Source organism: Camelina sativa, chromosome 15 (genome assembly GCF_030686135.1).
Source record: "Camelina sativa cultivar CO46 ecotype springtype chromosome 15, ASM3068613v1".
NCBI lineage: Eukaryota > Viridiplantae > Streptophyta > Magnoliopsida > Brassicales > Brassicaceae > Camelina > Camelina sativa.
Window position 1 is genome coordinate 4,839,764 of NC_141894.1, and position 18,119 is coordinate 4,857,882.

At 38.4% G+C, this 18,119-nt stretch overlaps 5 protein-coding genes across 7 annotated transcripts; 2 read left to right on the forward strand and 3 right to left on the reverse strand.

The window, feature by feature from the left end:
- The first annotated feature begins 314 nt into the window (after positions 1 to 314).
- On the forward strand, positions 315 to 1,368 carry LOC104745362 (casparian strip membrane protein 2-like). The gene is made up of 3 exons (XM_010466569.3): positions 315 to 684; positions 774 to 897; positions 1,004 to 1,368. Exons 1-3 carry the CDS (start codon positions 410 to 412, stop codon positions 1,217 to 1,219), a joined length of 615 nt encoding a protein of 204 aa, XP_010464871.1. The 5' UTR covers positions 315 to 409; the 3' UTR covers positions 1,220 to 1,368.
- LOC104745361 (uncharacterized) lies at positions 1,275 to 3,909 on the reverse strand. Its single transcript, XM_010466568.2, has one exon. The coding sequence runs from the start codon at positions 3,907 to 3,909 to the stop codon at positions 1,477 to 1,479; it is 2,433 nt and encodes an 810-aa protein (XP_010464870.2). The 3' UTR covers positions 1,275 to 1,476.
- LOC104745364 (uncharacterized) lies at positions 3,312 to 10,135 on the forward strand. Of its 2 annotated transcripts, XM_087487754.1 has the most exons (19): positions 4,117 to 4,281; positions 4,394 to 4,826; positions 4,915 to 5,006; positions 5,219 to 5,344; positions 5,437 to 5,601; positions 5,729 to 6,122; positions 6,469 to 6,587; positions 6,680 to 6,752; positions 6,835 to 7,061; positions 7,145 to 7,189; positions 7,533 to 7,575; positions 7,668 to 7,859; positions 8,045 to 8,148; positions 8,278 to 8,344; positions 8,572 to 8,721; positions 9,007 to 9,129; positions 9,210 to 9,380; positions 9,583 to 9,642; positions 9,718 to 10,135. In XM_087487754.1, exons 5-19 carry the CDS (start codon positions 5,468 to 5,470, stop codon positions 9,829 to 9,831), a joined length of 2,016 nt encoding a protein of 671 aa, XP_087343880.1. In that variant the 5' UTR covers positions 4,117 to 4,281; positions 4,394 to 4,826; positions 4,915 to 5,006; positions 5,219 to 5,344; positions 5,437 to 5,467; the 3' UTR covers positions 9,832 to 10,135. The 2 variants fall into 2 exon arrangements, with proteins under 2 accessions (XP_010464874.1, XP_087343880.1); XM_010466572.2 differs by lacking the exon at positions 5,219 to 5,344 and having other exon boundaries at positions 3,312 to 4,281.
- LOC104745363 (protein trichome birefringence-like 8) lies at positions 9,422 to 11,774 on the reverse strand. Of its 2 annotated transcripts, XM_010466571.3 has the most exons (5): positions 11,252 to 11,774; positions 10,539 to 10,928; positions 10,282 to 10,440; positions 9,861 to 10,194; positions 9,422 to 9,780 (listed from the first exon to the last, which is right to left on the reverse strand). In XM_010466571.3, the coding sequence occupies exons 1-4, from the start codon at positions 11,656 to 11,658 to the stop codon at positions 9,867 to 9,869; spliced, it is 1,284 nt and encodes a 427-aa protein (XP_010464873.1). In that variant the 5' UTR covers positions 11,659 to 11,774; the 3' UTR covers positions 9,422 to 9,780; positions 9,861 to 9,866. The 2 variants fall into 2 exon arrangements, with proteins under 2 accessions (XP_010464873.1, XP_010464872.1); XM_010466570.3 differs by having other exon boundaries at positions 9,422 to 10,194; positions 11,252 to 11,745.
- A 2,339-nt stretch (positions 11,775 to 14,113) lies between these two features.
- Positions 14,114 to 16,728, reverse strand: LOC104745365 (B3 domain-containing protein At3g11580). The gene is made up of 3 exons (XM_010466573.2): positions 15,881 to 16,728; positions 15,059 to 15,231; positions 14,114 to 14,357 (listed from the first exon to the last, which is right to left on the reverse strand). The coding sequence occupies exons 1-3, from the start codon at positions 16,461 to 16,463 to the stop codon at positions 14,304 to 14,306; spliced, it is 810 nt and encodes a 269-aa protein (XP_010464875.1). The 5' UTR covers positions 16,464 to 16,728; the 3' UTR covers positions 14,114 to 14,303.
- Between the last annotated feature and the right edge of the window lie 1,391 nt (positions 16,729 to 18,119).

The window sequence follows — 18,119 nt, forward strand, 5'->3', positions numbered from 1 at the left end:
CATTATATAGCAATTTTAAAAATCTTGCTTAAGCTTAATCCCATGAAAATCAGAACAAAGTTGGCATATTCCTTATTGGTTAGGGAAATGAAAGATGTGAGGACCCAGTGAAAGACTTTTCAATTATGAAAACACTAAATATTTTAGTTAAATCTAGACTTTTGACTTGTATTATGTTGCCAACTCCATATCTCTTTAATTAATTATTGTGGAGAGAGTAAAAAGGCAAGCAACTACTCTTCAGTTCCCCATTTCCTACTGCTCCATTGATTCCACCAAAGCCCTAAAGACCTTATAAAACCCAATGCCTAATCCCTTTTGCTCATTCACCACCAAAGCATCGAACTTTTACTGATATTCCACTTTCAAAGCAACACAAGATTAAGTAGCAAGAAACAAATTAAGAGATATGAAGCACGAAGCTACTATCATTGATGTCCCTGCAGAATCCAGCTCAGCCATGAAAGGCAAAGCTCCTCTAATAGGTGTTGCTAGAGACCACACAGCTACTGGCTCAGGTGGATACAAGAGAGGTCTTGCCATCTTCGACTTCCTCCTCCGTTTAGCTGCCATTGTTGCAGCTTTAGCCGCTGCTGCAACTATGGGAACAAGTGACGAGACTCTTCCATTCTTCACACAATTCTTACAGTTCGAAGCTAGTTACGACGATCTACCAACTTTCCAGTACGAGTTATAAATGTTTGATCAATCATATAGATTCTTTCCATTTCTTGTGAAACAAGTCATCTAATTAGGTCATAATTTTACTTCAGGTTCTTTGTGATCGCCATGGCCTTAGTAGGAGGATATCTCGTTCTGTCTCTTCCAATATCCGTCGTTACAATCCTTCGCCCTCTTGCCACTGCCCCAAGACTCCTCTTGCTTGTTCTTGACACTGTATATTCTCAAACTCTTCAAATTACATTACGCTTTCTTTCTTAAGTTTACTTCAACTCTGGTATTAAGTAAAACTGTAAAATAATAAGAATCGTGTTGGGGACAGGGGGTTCTGGCGTTGAACATGGGGGCTGCTTCATCTGCGGCAGCAATATCGTATCTAGCACACAGTGGAAACCAGAACACGAACTGGCTCCCCATTTGCCAACAGTTTGGAGACTTCTGTCAGAAATCCAGCGGAGCTGTTGTCTCCGCCTTTGTCTCCGTAGTCTTCTTCATCATCCTCGTTGTCATCTCCGGCGTCGCTCTGAAAAGACACTAATCAAAAACCTATATACAGTACATGTCTGTTCATCATTATTGTAAAATTGAAATCATTTGTGTAAATTACTCATCATGCCTTGTGTTTTGTTGTATTAATCTTTTTAAAAGGAAAAATGAAAGTGTGATTGTTTTTTCTTTAATACAAAATTGAAATTTTCATTTCAGTTTCTTAGTAATGATCAAAAAGGCCTATAACACAAAGTAGAACTAGACACACCAGCAAGCACGATTAATTCGTGTCTCCAGTATCAATTGCTAAGAACTAACAGATTCCACCTGTAGCGTCAAATCCTTTACTCCTGCATCTTCTAACAAACGTGAGACATGTAACTTAGTATTTGTCTTGTCTGAATCCGCTGATACAAGGAGATGGAGGGTCGCCACGACGTCTGCGTTCGTGAAACTCCATACATGCAGCCTCTGAATATTGCAAACACCTTTAGTCTTAAGTATGTTCCTCATAGCTTCTTTCAGGTTATGCCTGTGAGCTCTAGGGACTCTTTGCAGTAGAATCTCTGCAGAGTTTCGGAGCAATGGAATGACTGAAGCGATGATGAGGATGGAAATGAAGATTGAGCTGGCTGGATCAGCAACTAACCAGCCCTTGTATTTGATCAAGAGTGTCGATATCACAACTCCAACACTCCCCATTGTGTCTGCCAAAACATGAAGAAAGATTCCTTCCATGTTGTGGTCAATGTGGCGATGCTCTGTCTTTTCGCCTTTCCCATGTTTGTGATCAGAATGATGCTCATGGTCGTGACTGTGGTTGCACTCCTCGTGATTATGGCTATGGGAATGATGATGATGGTCACGCTCATGATGTTCCTCAAGTTTATGGCTATCAGAATGCTGATGATGGACATGTTCATGATGCTCTTCATGTTTATGGCTATGAGAATGCTGATGATGATGGTCGTGCTCATGATTATGGCTATGGGAATGCTGCTGAGGATGATGGTCGTGCTCATGATGCTCCTCATGTTTATGGCTATGGGATTGATGTGAGTGAGAATGTGCACAACCAGATCCACCATGAGCATGATGATGTTCCTCGTGGAAAAAAATCAACCCGACAACATTCACGAGAAGCCCTCCAACTGAAACAACCAAAAGACTATTTGTAGAAATCTCCTGAGGATCCAAGATTCTCTCAATCGACTCAAGCACAATCAAAGCCCCAACAAGAACAAGTAAAACCGCGTTAACATAACCAGAAAGCACTTCAAATCTACCTCGGCCATAGTTGTACTGATGGTTTGCAGGAAGACGAGAGATATAAGACGCATACAGCCCAATAGCCAAAGCAGCACAATCAAACAACATATGACAAGCGTCTGAGATCAAACCAAGACTGTTACTCATAAACCCCGCCACAAACTCAACAACCATATACGCCGTATTGATCAAAAGAAACAACGCAATCTTCCTCGATTTCTTCTCGCTCAAAATGTGACGTATAGGCTTCATAAACGTAGTGGAGAAAGACTCAGGTGATTCCATCCCAATCTCTTGGTACTCTGGATTCACAGAGTCCAACTCTCTAACAGCAACATAAAGCAACAAACCACACAACAACAATCCCCAAAGAGATAGCTCAGGAAAATAGAAAAGCTCCAACACAATAGTACATAAAAACGTAACAAGAAACTCCCTTTCTGAATCCTTCTTCTTCGAACTCGAAAACTTATCATCATTATAACTCTCACTCAACAACACTCCAAATACAACAGTGTTAGCTAAAGGCCAACCTAAATTCCCAATAGAGACAGTATCATCACCACTAGCAGAGAAGAAGAAACTCCAAATAGCAAGTGGGAACAACAAGAGAGTGGTTAAAAACAGAGACAGTAACCGAACTCGTTTCTGATCTAATTGTTTGATCTCAACCCAATTCGTTGAAACTTTCTCATAACAAGCCAAGAACCCAGATAGAAAAGGAAGCAACAAAGGCCAAATCCTCAAGCAATTCTCTTTAGGGTAAATCCAAAAACCCCAGCTTTGAACAGATGATGAAAACGGGAAGCAATCAACACGATCCCAGCTGATTGATAACAACAACAACCCCGAAAACAAAACGCAAAACCCACGAACCTTAGACGATCGAGTTCCAATTCCACCATTATCAGAAGATAAAGCTCTAGCTGAGACAGTACCAGAGAGTTCAGCTAAGATCATAGCAGCAGCACTACAGTAACGAAGAGCTTGGAAACGAAGAAGGAAAACGAAAGCAAGAAGAAACGATTTAGCGAGTAAGAGTTTGAATTGAGAGGAAGAAAGAGATGAAATTAAGAGAAAGGAACGATTTTGATGGCGGCCTTTCTTAGAAGGAGAGAAGAAAGAGAAAGAAAGAGAGAAAAGGAAAGAGAGAAGAGAGACGAGGAAGGAGAAAGGGAAAAGAGAGAAAGAAGGAGAAGAACGAAGGAAAGGTAAAAGAGAGTAGAGAGATCTAAGAGAGAATAGGATTAGAAATAGAAACGAAAGTGATGATCTTGTGTTGTTGTTGATCGATCTGGAGGTGAAGGAGGAAGAAGAGAGACGGGTTTTTGAAGGTGTTGGAGTTGGAGTGTAAGGGAAAGAAGGATAAGTTCTTCCCATTGTTGGTGTTGGTACTGATAGACGATTCGGTCGATGTTGTTGATGATGATGATGATGATGATGATGATGATGATGATGATGATCCGCCATTGTTGATGAAACTGTGATTGATTCTTCTAACTCTCTCCTCTCCTCTGCTTTTTTCTTACATTTCAGCTTCTTTGTTTGTCTGTCGCCGTCGTCTATTGTTAATGTTACGGTGCGTAGTAAGAAAATACCATACGTGGCGTTATATAATTGGACCTTCACGGAAGTATCTTTGGGTATATACTTTTTTTGGGTTTAAGGATAAAACGAGCCTTCCTGATGCCACGTCACCTTTTCTTCTTCTTCTTCTTCTTCTACTTCTACTTCGTCTTCTTCATTCTCGTCAATCATCATCTTCACCAAACCAAAATCGTGATTAAAATATTGATGTTAGATGGCAGTTAGACTACAGAGACCTGGTCTTGTATCTTCAAGGTAACCTTCGATTTTGTGATCCTTTGCGATTTATTTATTAATTTGGGGTTTTTTTTTATTTACTCAACCATCTTCACCAGTGCTTAATACTGAATCTCTTTTTTTTCTGTAGCTCTTCAAATCAAAGTCAGCGGAGGATGTCTATTGTAACTTTCATATCCTGTAAAAAGACGGTACAGTACTTGTCAAATTGCTGGAGCAATCCTAGTAGGAGCCATTTGTTTGTAAGATATGGTTATTTGGAAAAGAGCAAAGGTTGGAGGAGATCACAGAGGCTGGTATTGGCATCTGCTGAAGATGGAGTGGCTATTAATGGAAGTCCACAGCCAAGATCTGGGAGTGATTCTGTGGAGGTGAGGACAAGTTTCGCTGGAGCAGTAGAATATGAAAACAGCTGTGATGGACTGATTCAGTCTTTGCACGATGCTGCTAGAACTATTGAGTTGGCTGTTATAGAAAAGATTTCTCCGTCTAGGTTTTCGTGGTTTTCTGTGACTTGGCTTGGTGCTGATAAAAACGCATGGGTGAAGACCCTTTCCTATCAGGTTTGTACTTATCTTTAGGCTGGGTGTTTTCTTGTCGATATTTTTGTCTCCATATTCTCAGTTCTCAACTTGCATTCATGTTTCACAGGCTTCTCTGTACTCCTTACTGCAAGCAGTAAATGAGATTTCATCTAGAGGAAATTACAGAGACGAGGATATTAATGTCTTTGTTCAAAGGAGGTACTACTACACAAGTTTATTATTGAATCTGTGGCATTTGACATGAGCACAACTTGTTAATACGTTTTTGCTTCATAAAGGTTTATGTCAGCTACTTCCTTGTCAAGAGATTAGATTTCCTTTACTTAACTGATAGATAGATAGTTATCTGAAATAGTTAAATTTATTGATGCAATGTCTGAGTTGGAGACGCTATTCCTAATGAATCTCAGGGGATGGCTATGTTAACTAGTGAGCACAAACTTTTTAGCCTTTGCAAAGATTGTTTGAGATTTCCAGTTGTGTTACTTTGTGGTACATTTCCCGCATATTCTTCTGAGGAATCTTCCTTCATCAATGTTAGATATCTTTCTGGAACTTGTCGTGCTATAACCCAACCTTTGAGTTATTCTATGTTTTTGATTTTGTGAAATTTTTTGGCATTAAACAGCTTATCACGCCAAGCTGCTCCCCTTGAGAATATGATACGAGAAAATCTATCTTCGAAACATCCTAAAGCCTATGAATCGTTTTGGTCCGAGCAAATTCCTTCCACAGTGACATCTTTTGTGAATTATATAGAGGGAGACCAACGATTTGTTGCTGCCACTTCTGTGTATGTTTTCTCTTTCAAATGTCCATTTTTGGTTTAAAGCATTCGAATCTCACCTTATAAGTACTGTAAAACACTAGTTTGACTGTGAGGTTTTGATGAAGTAACAATTCTTTATGGTTCATTCCAGCTATCCAAAAGGGAAGTCCACAGCTGCAAGTAATGAGGTTGAGGTGTCACTTCTCATGCTTGTGCTCAATTGCATTGCAGCCCTAACGAAAGTTGGCCCGGCAAAATTTTCCTGCCCGCCCTTCTTCTCTGTGATTCCAGATACAACTGGAAGATTGATGGAAAAACTTGTAGACTTCGTTCCACTTCCCCAAGCGTATCATTCAATCAAAAGCATAGGCCTACAAAGAGAATTTCTTACTCATTTTGGTCCTCGCGCAGCAGGGTGCAGAGTAAATGGTGACGTTGCTACAGATGAAGTTGTTTTCTGGGTCGATCTTATACAGAAACAACTGCAGCGAGCTATAGATCGAGAGAAAATATGGTCAAAGTTAACAACATCCGAGAGTATAGAGGTAAGGATTAGAACCGTCCAGAGGATACATCTAAGAAGCTTTAGGCTTTCTGTGCCAGTGGTCATATGAGTTCTTTTTGATGTCTGAATATGAGCATAATAGCTTTTCTAGACTACTCACTCTCCTTGTAACTGCCATTCAAACATGAGGAAGTGGCACAAACAGTTTAGAAATTTAAGGAATCTTCCCAAGAACAAATATTGATAGACTTTAGTTTTCAGAGTTCCTTTTTGGTAAAAAACAGTGATTCCAAGTTTATCTGGGTTGTATTATCCTATAAGATTTATGGCAGTATACTTGTATATAAATCTTCTGAAGTTAATTGAAACCTGTTGGTGCCTTGCAGGTTTTGGAGAGAGATTTAGCAATTTTTGGTTTCTTCATTGCTTTAGGCAGGAGCACACAGTCTATTTTAGCTGCAAATGGTTTTGATTCCCTGGAGAATCCTTTGGAGGACCTTGTTAGGTAATTGTCACTGTTTCACCCTATTTCCATTCCCATACACTTTTGTAACTTTGTGTTTGCTTATCACTATACGCATGAACTATTTCATTCAGGCATCTTATTGGGGGCAGCGTCCTGTACTATCCTCAACTTTCAGCCATCAGTTCATACCAGCTGTATGTCGAGGTAGACTAGACATTAATCAAATCATTGGTAGAAAATTTCTAAGGACTGTGTTGATATCTTTTCATGGAAATTTATTGTGTAGCTTGTTTGCGAAGAACTAGACTGGATTCCTTTCTATCCAAACAATACTAGCACACAGCCTCCAAAACAATCACATGGGCATAAGAGCAAACCAGAAGGGCCACCTAATTATGAAGTTATTCCCGAACTGTTGGATGTTTGCTCTTATTGGCTACAGAGCTTTATTAAGTACAGTAAATGGCCAGAGAATCCTTCTAATGTCAAGGCAGCTAAATTCTTATCCAAGGGGTATTAGACATATTGTCTACTCAATATTTGGACAATAAAGGAAGTAAATCGTTATCATGCTGACTGTCTTTCTTAATGTTCAGGCACAAGACTTTGGTTCGGTGTAAAGAAGAACTGGGGATGTTCAAGTAAGATAACGGAAACTCCCTCTCTTTAATCTATACATATATGCCTGCATTTGGAAAATCTCTTTCCTGCTTGATTGGTATACTCTACTAATTGAGAGTGTACCTGTGAGAAACATAAATTTCAAGCAAAATTCAAAGCATATGTCTTGGAAAATTACAATTATGTCGTAGTTACAACAAACTGTAAGGGAAGCATCCTTGAAGGCCACCTCCATTAAATTTGCATTTGTCACATTCATGATTCTGTAGTCTGCCTTTATCAGTTACTATCAGTCTAGCAGACTGTCTGCATTTGGATAATGTGTGATGCTGGATGGAAGTAACAAAAACCTATTGTTGACAGGAATGCTTCATCAATTGTTAGAGAGTCGAACTCATTTGACAAGGTTAGTGTACTTCGTACACTACTTGGATCCGGTTCCTGTTAAGATTGTTATCATATTGAAGACATTATATACTAACAATACATAGTCCCCAGGCCCTAGAAAGTGTAGATGAAGCCCTCGTGAGACTGGAAAACCTGCTACAGGAGTTGCATGTTTCAAACTCATCGTCTGGGAAGGAACAAATAAAAGCCGCATGCTCTGACCTAGAAAAAATACGGAAGCTTAAGAAAGAGGCTGAATTTCTGGAGGCAACTTTTAGAGCCAAAGCAGCTTCCTTGCAACAGGTTCTTGCTTTTCATTGTCACTTTTTGTTTTGATCCTGCTAGTGATTATACCAAAACAAACCAATTGGATCCCTCTTTACGCGGTGCAGCATCAGTCTCACTATAGGATAAGAAAGAAACAATTAAAAGTGCATGTTGTGTTTTTAATTTGTGTGGGAGACTAAAACCTCATATGGTGAACTCAGGGAGGAGATAAAAATGATTCTCAGGAATCCTACGTGGTACAAAAAGGGTATTTTAAAGGGAAAGACACAAAGAACGCAATTAGTTCTGTTGAACAAGGCAAAAGGTACGCTACCTATTGCTTATTATTATTCCTTTTCGCACCTACAGTGTTAGTTTGAGATAATATAAGCGTGAATACTTTTTTGTTACACTCTGGTCACAATGACGTATTTGTTGTTTTACTCTTCATTAGTATGAGTCGTGGATTCTGGGGATTCTTTGTACGGCCTCCATTTAAGAAGCCTGATCCTGTGTTATCGGTAAGCTCCAATTTTTGATAATATTATCTAAAGTATTCTGGCAACGGGCTTTGCATATGTAGTATCCTGAAATAATCTGATGACTCTTCTGCGTAGTACTCTGTGTTTGTTCAGTCAGTTACTTGGTGTATTTCGTTTTCATTTAGTATGAAGATGATGCATTTAAAATCCAGCCATTTCCAGTCCACCATTGATAAAGGTTTCAGGAATTCTTTTTGCATATGCAGGGAGATGAATCTATTGGGAAATCCAGTGGAAACTTACTTAGCATAGACTCAGAACCAAATGAGATCAGCCGATTCGATATTCTAAGGAACGAGCTGATAGAACTGGAAAACCGGGTCAAAAGAAGCACTGATCAGTCAGTAGATGATGAGGTTAGTAACTGCAGCAAAATTTCTTTAACTGTCAAATTGCTAGTTTCAATAATGCACTTATTTGATGACATATTTACCAAACAGAGCGTGTCAGTTGGATTAACCATCATTTTATTAAGTCAAACCATGTATGATGAATAATGACATCCTAGCCTAATTCTGTGCTCTGTTATGTTCATGATTAAACTTCTCAACATGGTAGAAGATGACGAATCAGCTCCTTTTTAGTAATCCAAAATGTTGGGTCTTGCGTTCTTTGTGTCACCAAGTGTTCATATTTTACAGGAAAGAATCTCTGAGGATACTCCTCAACCAAGCAGTAGAACGGAAAATGTTCAGTTGGTTCAGACTCCAAAGAAGGAAAACATGATTGAGAAAACTCTTCAAAAGCTAAGAGAAACCACCACGGTACCAATATCTCTTCTAGAGACTAAAACTATATGGCGTGTTTTCCTCTGTCAGCTTTGTTAATTTTTTTACATTTACAGGACGTGTGGCAAGGTACTCAACTTCTTGCTATCGATTCAGCAGCTGCTGTGCAGCTACTTCGGAGGTCTCTGATTGGTGATGAATTAACAGGAAAAGAAAAGAGAGCCCTGCGCAGAACCATGACTGACTTGGCATCAGTTATTCCCATCGGTATTCTAATGCTTCTTCCTGTAAGTCAAAAATAACCTTTCCAGAGAAGTTTATGTTCACCTTTTTGTAATTCTGATCATGTTATACACTTTCACTGAAATATTCTAAGCTACATCTTTAGATAGTTGCTTTCGACAAACCTGTGTCACAACCTCTGCAGTGTTAACATTTCTCATTTTCTAGTCTATGGGACTAATATAATGAGTAAGCTATTCTGAACAGGTCACAGCGGTTGGTCACGCAGCCATGCTGGCTGGAATTCAGAGATATGTGCCAGGCCTGGTACGCATGCCTTCTCTATACATCAGAATTCAAAACCTTCTCCTTGACTAACTTTTGATAATATCCTTCATTCAGATTCCATCCACATACGGGTCCGAAAGGTTGAACTTATTGAGACAGCTTGAGAAAATCAAGGAACTGCAAACAAATGAAAATGAGACCGAAGGAGTCGAGGAAATACCATTATGACTAGAAGGAAGCGATATATAGTTTTATACCTCTTTTCATTTTGTCCGGTAATTCATTGCCAATAGCTGCGCATATAGAATCTCATTCCAAGTGTCAGGCACACCGGGTAAGCACCAGTGACTGCAGTCTTGAGGAGCATCCTCAGGAGTTCCCGGTTCTCGATACCGCGAAGGATGAGCATCCTTCCTGAACTCAGTCAGATATGTAATGTTCAGAAACTTAACCTTACTATGTTCATATCTCATTTCTTGGATTACTTGAGAAATATAATTGTTGTGGATAGAATCAGGTTCCATTTTCTTCATATCAGTCTCTGGCTCTGTTTCTGCATCACACAAACCACCCAAGTTCCATGTCCCGTTCCTGCGAACACCCAAAAAGCTCAAACCTGGTCAAATTTCTAATGACTTTCATCTGATCCGTCCCTCTTTGATTAGTTCTGAAACTGACCTGTAATGTACAGGAGAGAAGCTTCTGAAGAAGACATAACTACTCTCAGAATCTAGTCTCTCTAAAACCCATGACTTCCATGTCTTTAAAGACTTCCTAAATCCCTCCATTACTCCCATTGTCTTGTTCAATTTCCCTCCCTCCTGAAAATAGCAACCCCTACAACAACAACAACAACAACAAGAGAAACCCGGTAAGACTCATCAACCACATTTTTCTTGTTACCAGAATGTTGAATTTGCACAAGAAGTCTTTACGCGTTAAAGGTTTTGTCTTCGTTCCACCAATGTCCTGTATTGAAGACTAGAACATCAGATCCGACCCATTTTTTAGACTGCCAGTTAAACTCATCGACTCTAACCGTCATTTTGACATCTACCGGTGAGTTCTCAGGTGGCCGACCAACCACGACTAGAAATGGTGTTCTATGATATTCAACGGTTAGGTTTTGATTCGGAAATCGCATTGAAAGGAAACCTTTATGCTTGCTTATAGGGTTCCCATATACTTCATATATCTCAGATTTATTAGACACTGCTTGTGACAGCATACACAGAAGAGACTCCCATTGGTTTCTTCCGATAGAATCTCCGACGAACACAATCCTCCCATTCCGACTCCTCTCCAGAAAATCACTTGCATTAAATCTATTATTGTTGTCACACAAGTAAACAAAGTCACGTTAAATTAACAAATAAAGTTAAAATTTTGAATTTGATTGGCGCAAGATTCATAACTAAAGGTTTAAAGTTTCAACCCCACAAAACCAACTAAAATTAAAGTGGACAAATTTAAAATCTTATTAAAATGAAAGTGGGATGTTAGCAGCATTGGTTGTAATAACTCTAAAACTCTAGTGAATCAATGAATTGCTTGCAACCCTAAGCCCTAGATGTTTGTTTTACTCAGAACCAAAATCAACCAATACCTTAAGGTCCAAGCAAAATTACATAAAGAATAAAGTTACTACCGTGGAAGGTCGCAGCCATGTGGTTGCCATCGCCATTCTCGAAAACCAGAATCTTTTCTTCCATTATTCAGACAACGGAAACCAGGATCTAGGAACCGACACTCTTCTCCATAAAAGGTTTCGTCCACATCACGGCGTCCACGAACCCATCTTCCGTATGAATAGTCGCATACATCCTCGTTTCCTCGTTCCTTCGTTAGGGTACGCGATGAATACAAGAATCCAATACATTGATAAGGCTCAAAGCCGGCAAAGTCGACGACGACGACAGAGATTATTAGGAAGCTGGTGAGAAGAGAGATCCCAACAAATATAGGTTTCTTGATCTTCAAGGCTGAGAAGAAAGGAGACGAAGATAGAGAGACAAGCTCCTTCAAAGGATTCGTTTCTTGATGATGATGATCCATGTCGCCGCATAAGATGCAATCTCTCTCTCTATCTCTCTTTCTCTGTTGTAAAGAAAGAGACGTGAAAATGTGAATACGCGATCTTCTTTTTTGCCAAAGAAAAGTATAAATAAATATGTTTCGGTAGGCAATAAATTCATACTTAAATTATTAATAGATCCATCATCAATTCATCCATGTGACAGACAAAAGTATTAATAGAATGCATCCCACATAAATTAATTAACGTATAACAATAGAAGTTTCTTCCCATGTTCGTTTTCACATTTTATTAGATCGAGACGACTATCATATTTTTCAAGATATTATTATAATTCTTAACTGAAAGATATGATCTAGATGAAAGATATTTTTAAAAAAAATTTACACCTATCGCGTTCTATTTTTTCGTTGTCCTAATAAACAACGAAAGTGAAAGATTTGAGTTGAATTTGACCAAAAATAAATAAAGTATAACCCACATATAAAGTTAATGAATGCTTATAAAATTATAATTAGTTTAAAGGATTGGACCGAACTTTTCTGGTATGGTCGAGTATCCATTACCTCTCACACTCACAAGTCGCACATGCTATAATTTGGCTTTACAACTTCAGTACTTTTGAAAGTTAAGATTGGTGAATTATTGTACTGAAGAGTATTTATGGAAATTGTGGAAACAAAGACTACAGTGTCATATCAGTATAAAAAGAGTTGATACAAGTCTGTGAAGACTATTACCTTCACAAGATGTGGAATGGCTTTGACTGATGTATGGGTCCGTGAACTTAGCTAGAAAACTATATCATTATTATATTTATTTTCCTTTTCAACTAAGTTCCTTTCGTGTATAGGTATCTCTCTCGTCAAACAAAGTGTGCAAACATAACAACTGAATACTATCAATGTCAAAAGTAATCAACTCTTCTCTTTTCTACATGGACATGTTTCAATTAATGTCAAAGGTAATTGCTACACTTTGTTTCTTTGTCTTTATGCTTGCTCGTTTGTGTTACCACACCAATACTCATATGCATAACAGCATAAGCATGAACACAAACGCAAATGCATAGGAAAAAAATAGGGACCTAACCCCATTTTAGTCGTCATACTCATACTTGTAAAAAAATGATTCATATTCCTTTTACACTTTCTTTGCAATTCAAAAACAACAAAAGAAGAATGTAACATGGAATAAAAATGGACAATCTGACATTATTAAAAAAAGTCGAGAGAGAAAGTCGAGCGAGTGTGATACACGCGCGGCAATTTTTTCTCTCCCACCGTTTCTTTTTCTTCTGACCACAAGCTCGTGCTCCGATCTGGGTCCTCCGTCAATTCCGGTGACTGCGAGGACCCCTCGGCCCATGGTTCTTCACTCGCGACTCTTTGCATGTTACCGGCGAAGCTGATGGACGAAATCAAGGGAGCAGTGGAGAGGAGAAGAATTCGCGAGACGCCAATGGCAAGAGCTCTGCCGAAGGAGTTGCTACGCGGAGTGGAAGAGGGAGATTCACGGCGACGAACGAGAGAAGAAGGCAGATAGATCGGAGGATTGGAGATCTTGGAGGCTTCGCGGGATCGGTTACGATAGGGGAGGTAGTCTCCGATCCGGCGAAGCTAAACCACCATCGAAGGCCCGCTTATCTACTCCCTGCTGCCTCTCTCTCTCACGACTGAGCGTGAAAACCTCCTCGACAAAAGGCAGATCGGATCTCTTCCTCCTTCCCAAAACGGCTCTACGGTGGCAGGACGGCAAATGGATCTTGGATCACCGTATCTGTTCGGCTACCGTCGTCCAGGCTCACCGGAGGTCCTGTTCCGGCTGAGTATCCGCAAGTATGGGCGGCGGCTGCAAACGAGTTCTTCGTTCTGCAGATTAGGGTTTCATGGTTCCCGGTTTGGTTCGGTCTGTGAACCCGGCCGGTTTTGTTTCCATCGGTTTAGTTTTGGTTAACTGTAAATGAGTTGGACCCTAGGGATTTATGTATATGGGCCTACTCCGGAAATAGCCCATTGGACATTATATGTTTATTAATTGAATACCCTTTAACAAAAAAAAAAAAAAAAAAAAAAAACATGGAATAAAAATGGTCCCTTCCTTTGGCTTTGGCTTTGGACCAGAGTGAAAAGGCGATGTAACACAACCTATATTTTAATTTTACACACACATGCTATGCTCATTTCTTTAATCATTTGATATATATAAATCAGGCCCACACTTTTTTTCTTCATGAAATCTTCTCCCATGAATCTCAACAGTTCCAAATTCATCTTTCATCGTCAGATACATATAGTACTACATGTGTTTGAGGTTTAGCGTAGGCCTAGCTCACCAATTAAGGGCGTATCTGCCCTCAAATAATGACTTTTGTGTTAGAAAAAGCTTCAAAATATTAAAAACAATAAACCCAATAATTTACATCTTTTTACATATATATAATTTTTCCATTCTGACTAATATATAGAAAAGAAGAAAAAAAAATCCTCTTTTTATTTTTGTTTTCAAATTAGTCAAATAGTAAATACATAGCGAAACTACTGATAATTAATTTCTCCTCCCTTTTTTGGGTGTTTCTTGTCTATGACAATTGGGCCAAGTATGGGCCCATAATCTAAAGTTAAAATCTAAAAAGTTTTGGTCACTTCTTCTTTTTTGGATGTCATCAACCTCGTCCATCTCCTACCTGCTCCAATGCTTCTCCAGCAAATGATAGATTCTGTTTCACAATCCCAACACGCAAGTTTTTATTCTTATCTACATAAAAATTGTAAGAAAATATGGATATATATATTGTCTTTTTTCATATCTATTTAATATATATATATCAGTCTAAGAATTTCAAATTATTTTCAACCATTACAAAACGTAGTTATCTAGTCAAAACTTATGTCACTGATAAGTTTGTGATGTTTTTTGGTCAGTTTTGCTTTCCAACAAAATATTAGTCAAGCTTTCGGCTTTCACAAAAACTTGACGGTGCCAAACTAAATAAGAATAGTAAAACTAAACTAGAGACTTTTTTCTCACAGGAAATTAGATACTAAATGCGAGGAGGAGGCTACATACATCCTCCAAAAGAAAACAAAGACAAATCAAAGTAATCAACAACAACAACAACAAAAAAAAACAAATTGGCCATGTGATTTTACAGTAAGTGTAGGTATTATTCTCCCCTGATTCCCCTTTTAATATTATTTAGTTAAGCCAAAAAAAAATCTCTTTCAGGTCTATTTTAAAACTAGTAATTTCATCTGTCTCGTCTCGAGAAACAGCCACGACATCTGTTAATTATTCATACGTATCATTTCAATCTTTATCATATTTTATCAGATAGTAGCATGCATATACTATGACATAAGCAATTCGAATCTAATAACCAAAAAAAAAAACAAAAAATGTAAGTTAAATAATATTTACCATGGCGTGAGGAGTTGAGTAATAGTAAATGTGTTGGCCGTTATATCCGTCGGTACGAGCTGGTGGCTCGACAGCGTCACCATGACACTCTAGGTTAACGCCAAATAGCCTCACCGTCCTCGAGCTCCCTGCGACCGCCGTTGATGTCGACTGAGCCTGATCAGCGACGGCGCCTACAATTTTTGCACCGTCACGACACGTGCGCGTCTTTTTAGTTAAAATGGATTAAAATGAATTATAAAGGAAGAAATAAAGAGCACGTTAGTCTAAGTGGATTGGACGGTTCTCCTCACGCGCATGTAACGGATTAGTTACAACTTGGAGAAGATTATTGAAATTGTCGGGTCCAAAATTAAATTGCAAGAAGAAGAAAAAAAAGGACATAATACTATATAACAAAATGTTTATCTCAGGTTGTTATTTTGTATACATACACACGCAACTATAATAATTGTCATATACTATAGTTTTAGATAACTCGTTTGCAAGAAATACATTCCACTAGCTAATTTGAGTTCTTGCCCTAGCCTTTTGGAAATCTCATTATTTTTTGTTTTGGAAACCAAAAACAAAGAGCTCAATAAAAATTATCATAACTTAGGAGTTCTTTTATTGATAACCTTAATATAGGAGTTATTGGAAAAAAATAATGAATGTTCTTGTAAAAATACCATGTAAATATATATCTTTAAAAAAAAAAAAATACGAGACCTCTCCTTTTCAAAAATATATATATTACAGAAAGGAGTATAAATCTGACATATAGATAAGAAAGGGAAGAAAAAAAAAAACAAAAGAGGAAATAAAGAGTTTGAAGTTTACCATAGTGTGAATACTCGTGGTGAATATTAGGGTAAGTAGTCGACGCGTGTACTTGACGATAAGGTGTGGTCAAGCCGCTCCAATACGCCGTCGTATTAACCAAAGCTTCTTGAGACACGACGGAGACGGCGGGTGAAGACGAAGCTTCGCCGCGTCTCCGCCAGCCAATGAAGAGTCTATGGACATCAAAACGGTGACGCTGAAAGAACACGACGTCTCCAGCATCGAGGTGTTTGTCTTTGACGTACCTGCTCCATCCTTTGGTCAACACGTAGCTTTGGCTACTGTTCCAATAAGAGTATCTGAATTTCCAACACTTGCCTGACTCGTCCTCAAAGCTAAGAAGCATCCCTTTCTCCGTCGTTGCCACGTCATCCCCTCCGCCGCCATTATTATTGAGAGGGAAGTATTTCTCGGCGTGTTGTTTTGGTATGACTAAGCGGTTTAGTTTCCCGACGTCGCTTGGCGTGAGTGATTTCTCGAACAAAGACTCTCTTTGTGCTACGGCGACGTCGTTTTGGTGGTGCATATGTTGCTGCTGCTGCAACGAGAGAGTGTTGTGGTAACTATGGTTGACTGACATTTTTCTTGTGTTTTCTTGGAGTGAGAGAGAGAGAGAGAGAGGATTTGCAGATGTTGGTTTGGTGGTGAAAGAGAGATGGGTAATGGTACTAATATAGTATTATACGAAGGAGAGGAGAGATAGAGAGACAGAGAGTATAAGTGAAAAAAGATAAAATTGAAAATGGGTTAAATTTGATGTGAAAACTGTGGGAACTATTTGATGAGGAGAGGAGGACACGATACCGATAGTACTTTTAAGGTTTTGCGTGATGATATTTCCTTTCAATCATTATTTTATTTTCCCTTTTTATATATATCTTATATCTTATATAATAAGAGAAGGTTTTTCTCAACTTCTGCTTAGAACATGACATCTGGCTTATTATATAACTGACACATGTCCTCTCTTATTCTTAAAGGCCATTGTTTTTACATTTTTAAATTGGGCCTAACAAAATAAAACCAGTTACAAGTCCAGCAAATATAATTGACAGCCCTTACACCCATCAAGAGGATATGAACCAAACGATGTCAAATTCACCTATACTCACTTTTTCACAATCATCGTTCCCAGCAGCTACCACCTCGGATGTACCTTCACAAAATCTCCTAATCCTTGGGTTTCTTTGGTTTAATTTTCCTACTCCACCACCAAATTCTAAATCATTTTCGGTTTAATGTCTGTGTCAAGATCCCGAACACCTATTTGAAGTTCCAAATTGTATGTAACATTAATCCTGTCCAAAATCGTTTTTAAATTGCTTGGTATCAAATTTAGAAATATTAAGAAAGGGGTTTAGATCTTCACTATCAATTATAATCATATAAACCATTATTATGACGTTATTTGTATTACTTATTACAATCTTTAAGGTAATTAAAGAATTCCATTGAAGTATATCCTTCATTTTCATCTTTACGTTTACCACCCAATTATAACGTAATGAAAATAATACCAAACACCTATGATTTCATGGTCATTAACATTTCATTCCAATCCCTGATTACTCTCCCTCAACCATTGCATTAAGTTTTTTTTTAAATAACAACCTTTGACGACACTCATCTTCTCTCTCACACACCATGGGTAAAACTAAAACAATAGCACCCTACTCTACCCTTGATTCAACCTCCAACGAAATACACGACACTGGTATCAATAGGATTGTTGTTTGGATCATCCATATTTGGGAAGTTCGAGACTTTTGAAGAAACAATATGTTACTTATTGTTCCTGATTAAAATGTCTCCTTACTGATGAAAATGTATATTATCTCTATTATTGTTCCTCTTGACCCCTGATTTACCTCCATTTTAACACATTCATTTAGCCTTTGTTTCAGGATTGTGCTATACAAGCTTCAGATGTTCCTAATCGTGTGTCTAAGTTTCAAGATCAATTGGTTAAAGGCCAGTTGTACAGCATCAATGTTTTCGATGTTGTTGCATCCTCCAACCGTTATCGTCACACCAAGCACAAGTGGATAATTGTTTTCACGGAGAAAACGTCTTTGGAGACTGTTAAAAAATGACAATGCTCTATTGGTTTTGATTATTTTAGGTTCTCTACTTTTTCAGACTTGCTTGATATGGTAAACAAGAGTGAGGAGCTTCCAGGTAACAACCTTTTTTGCATTGTTCGTATTTCTGGTCTCTTAGCTTCCACTCTGTTCTT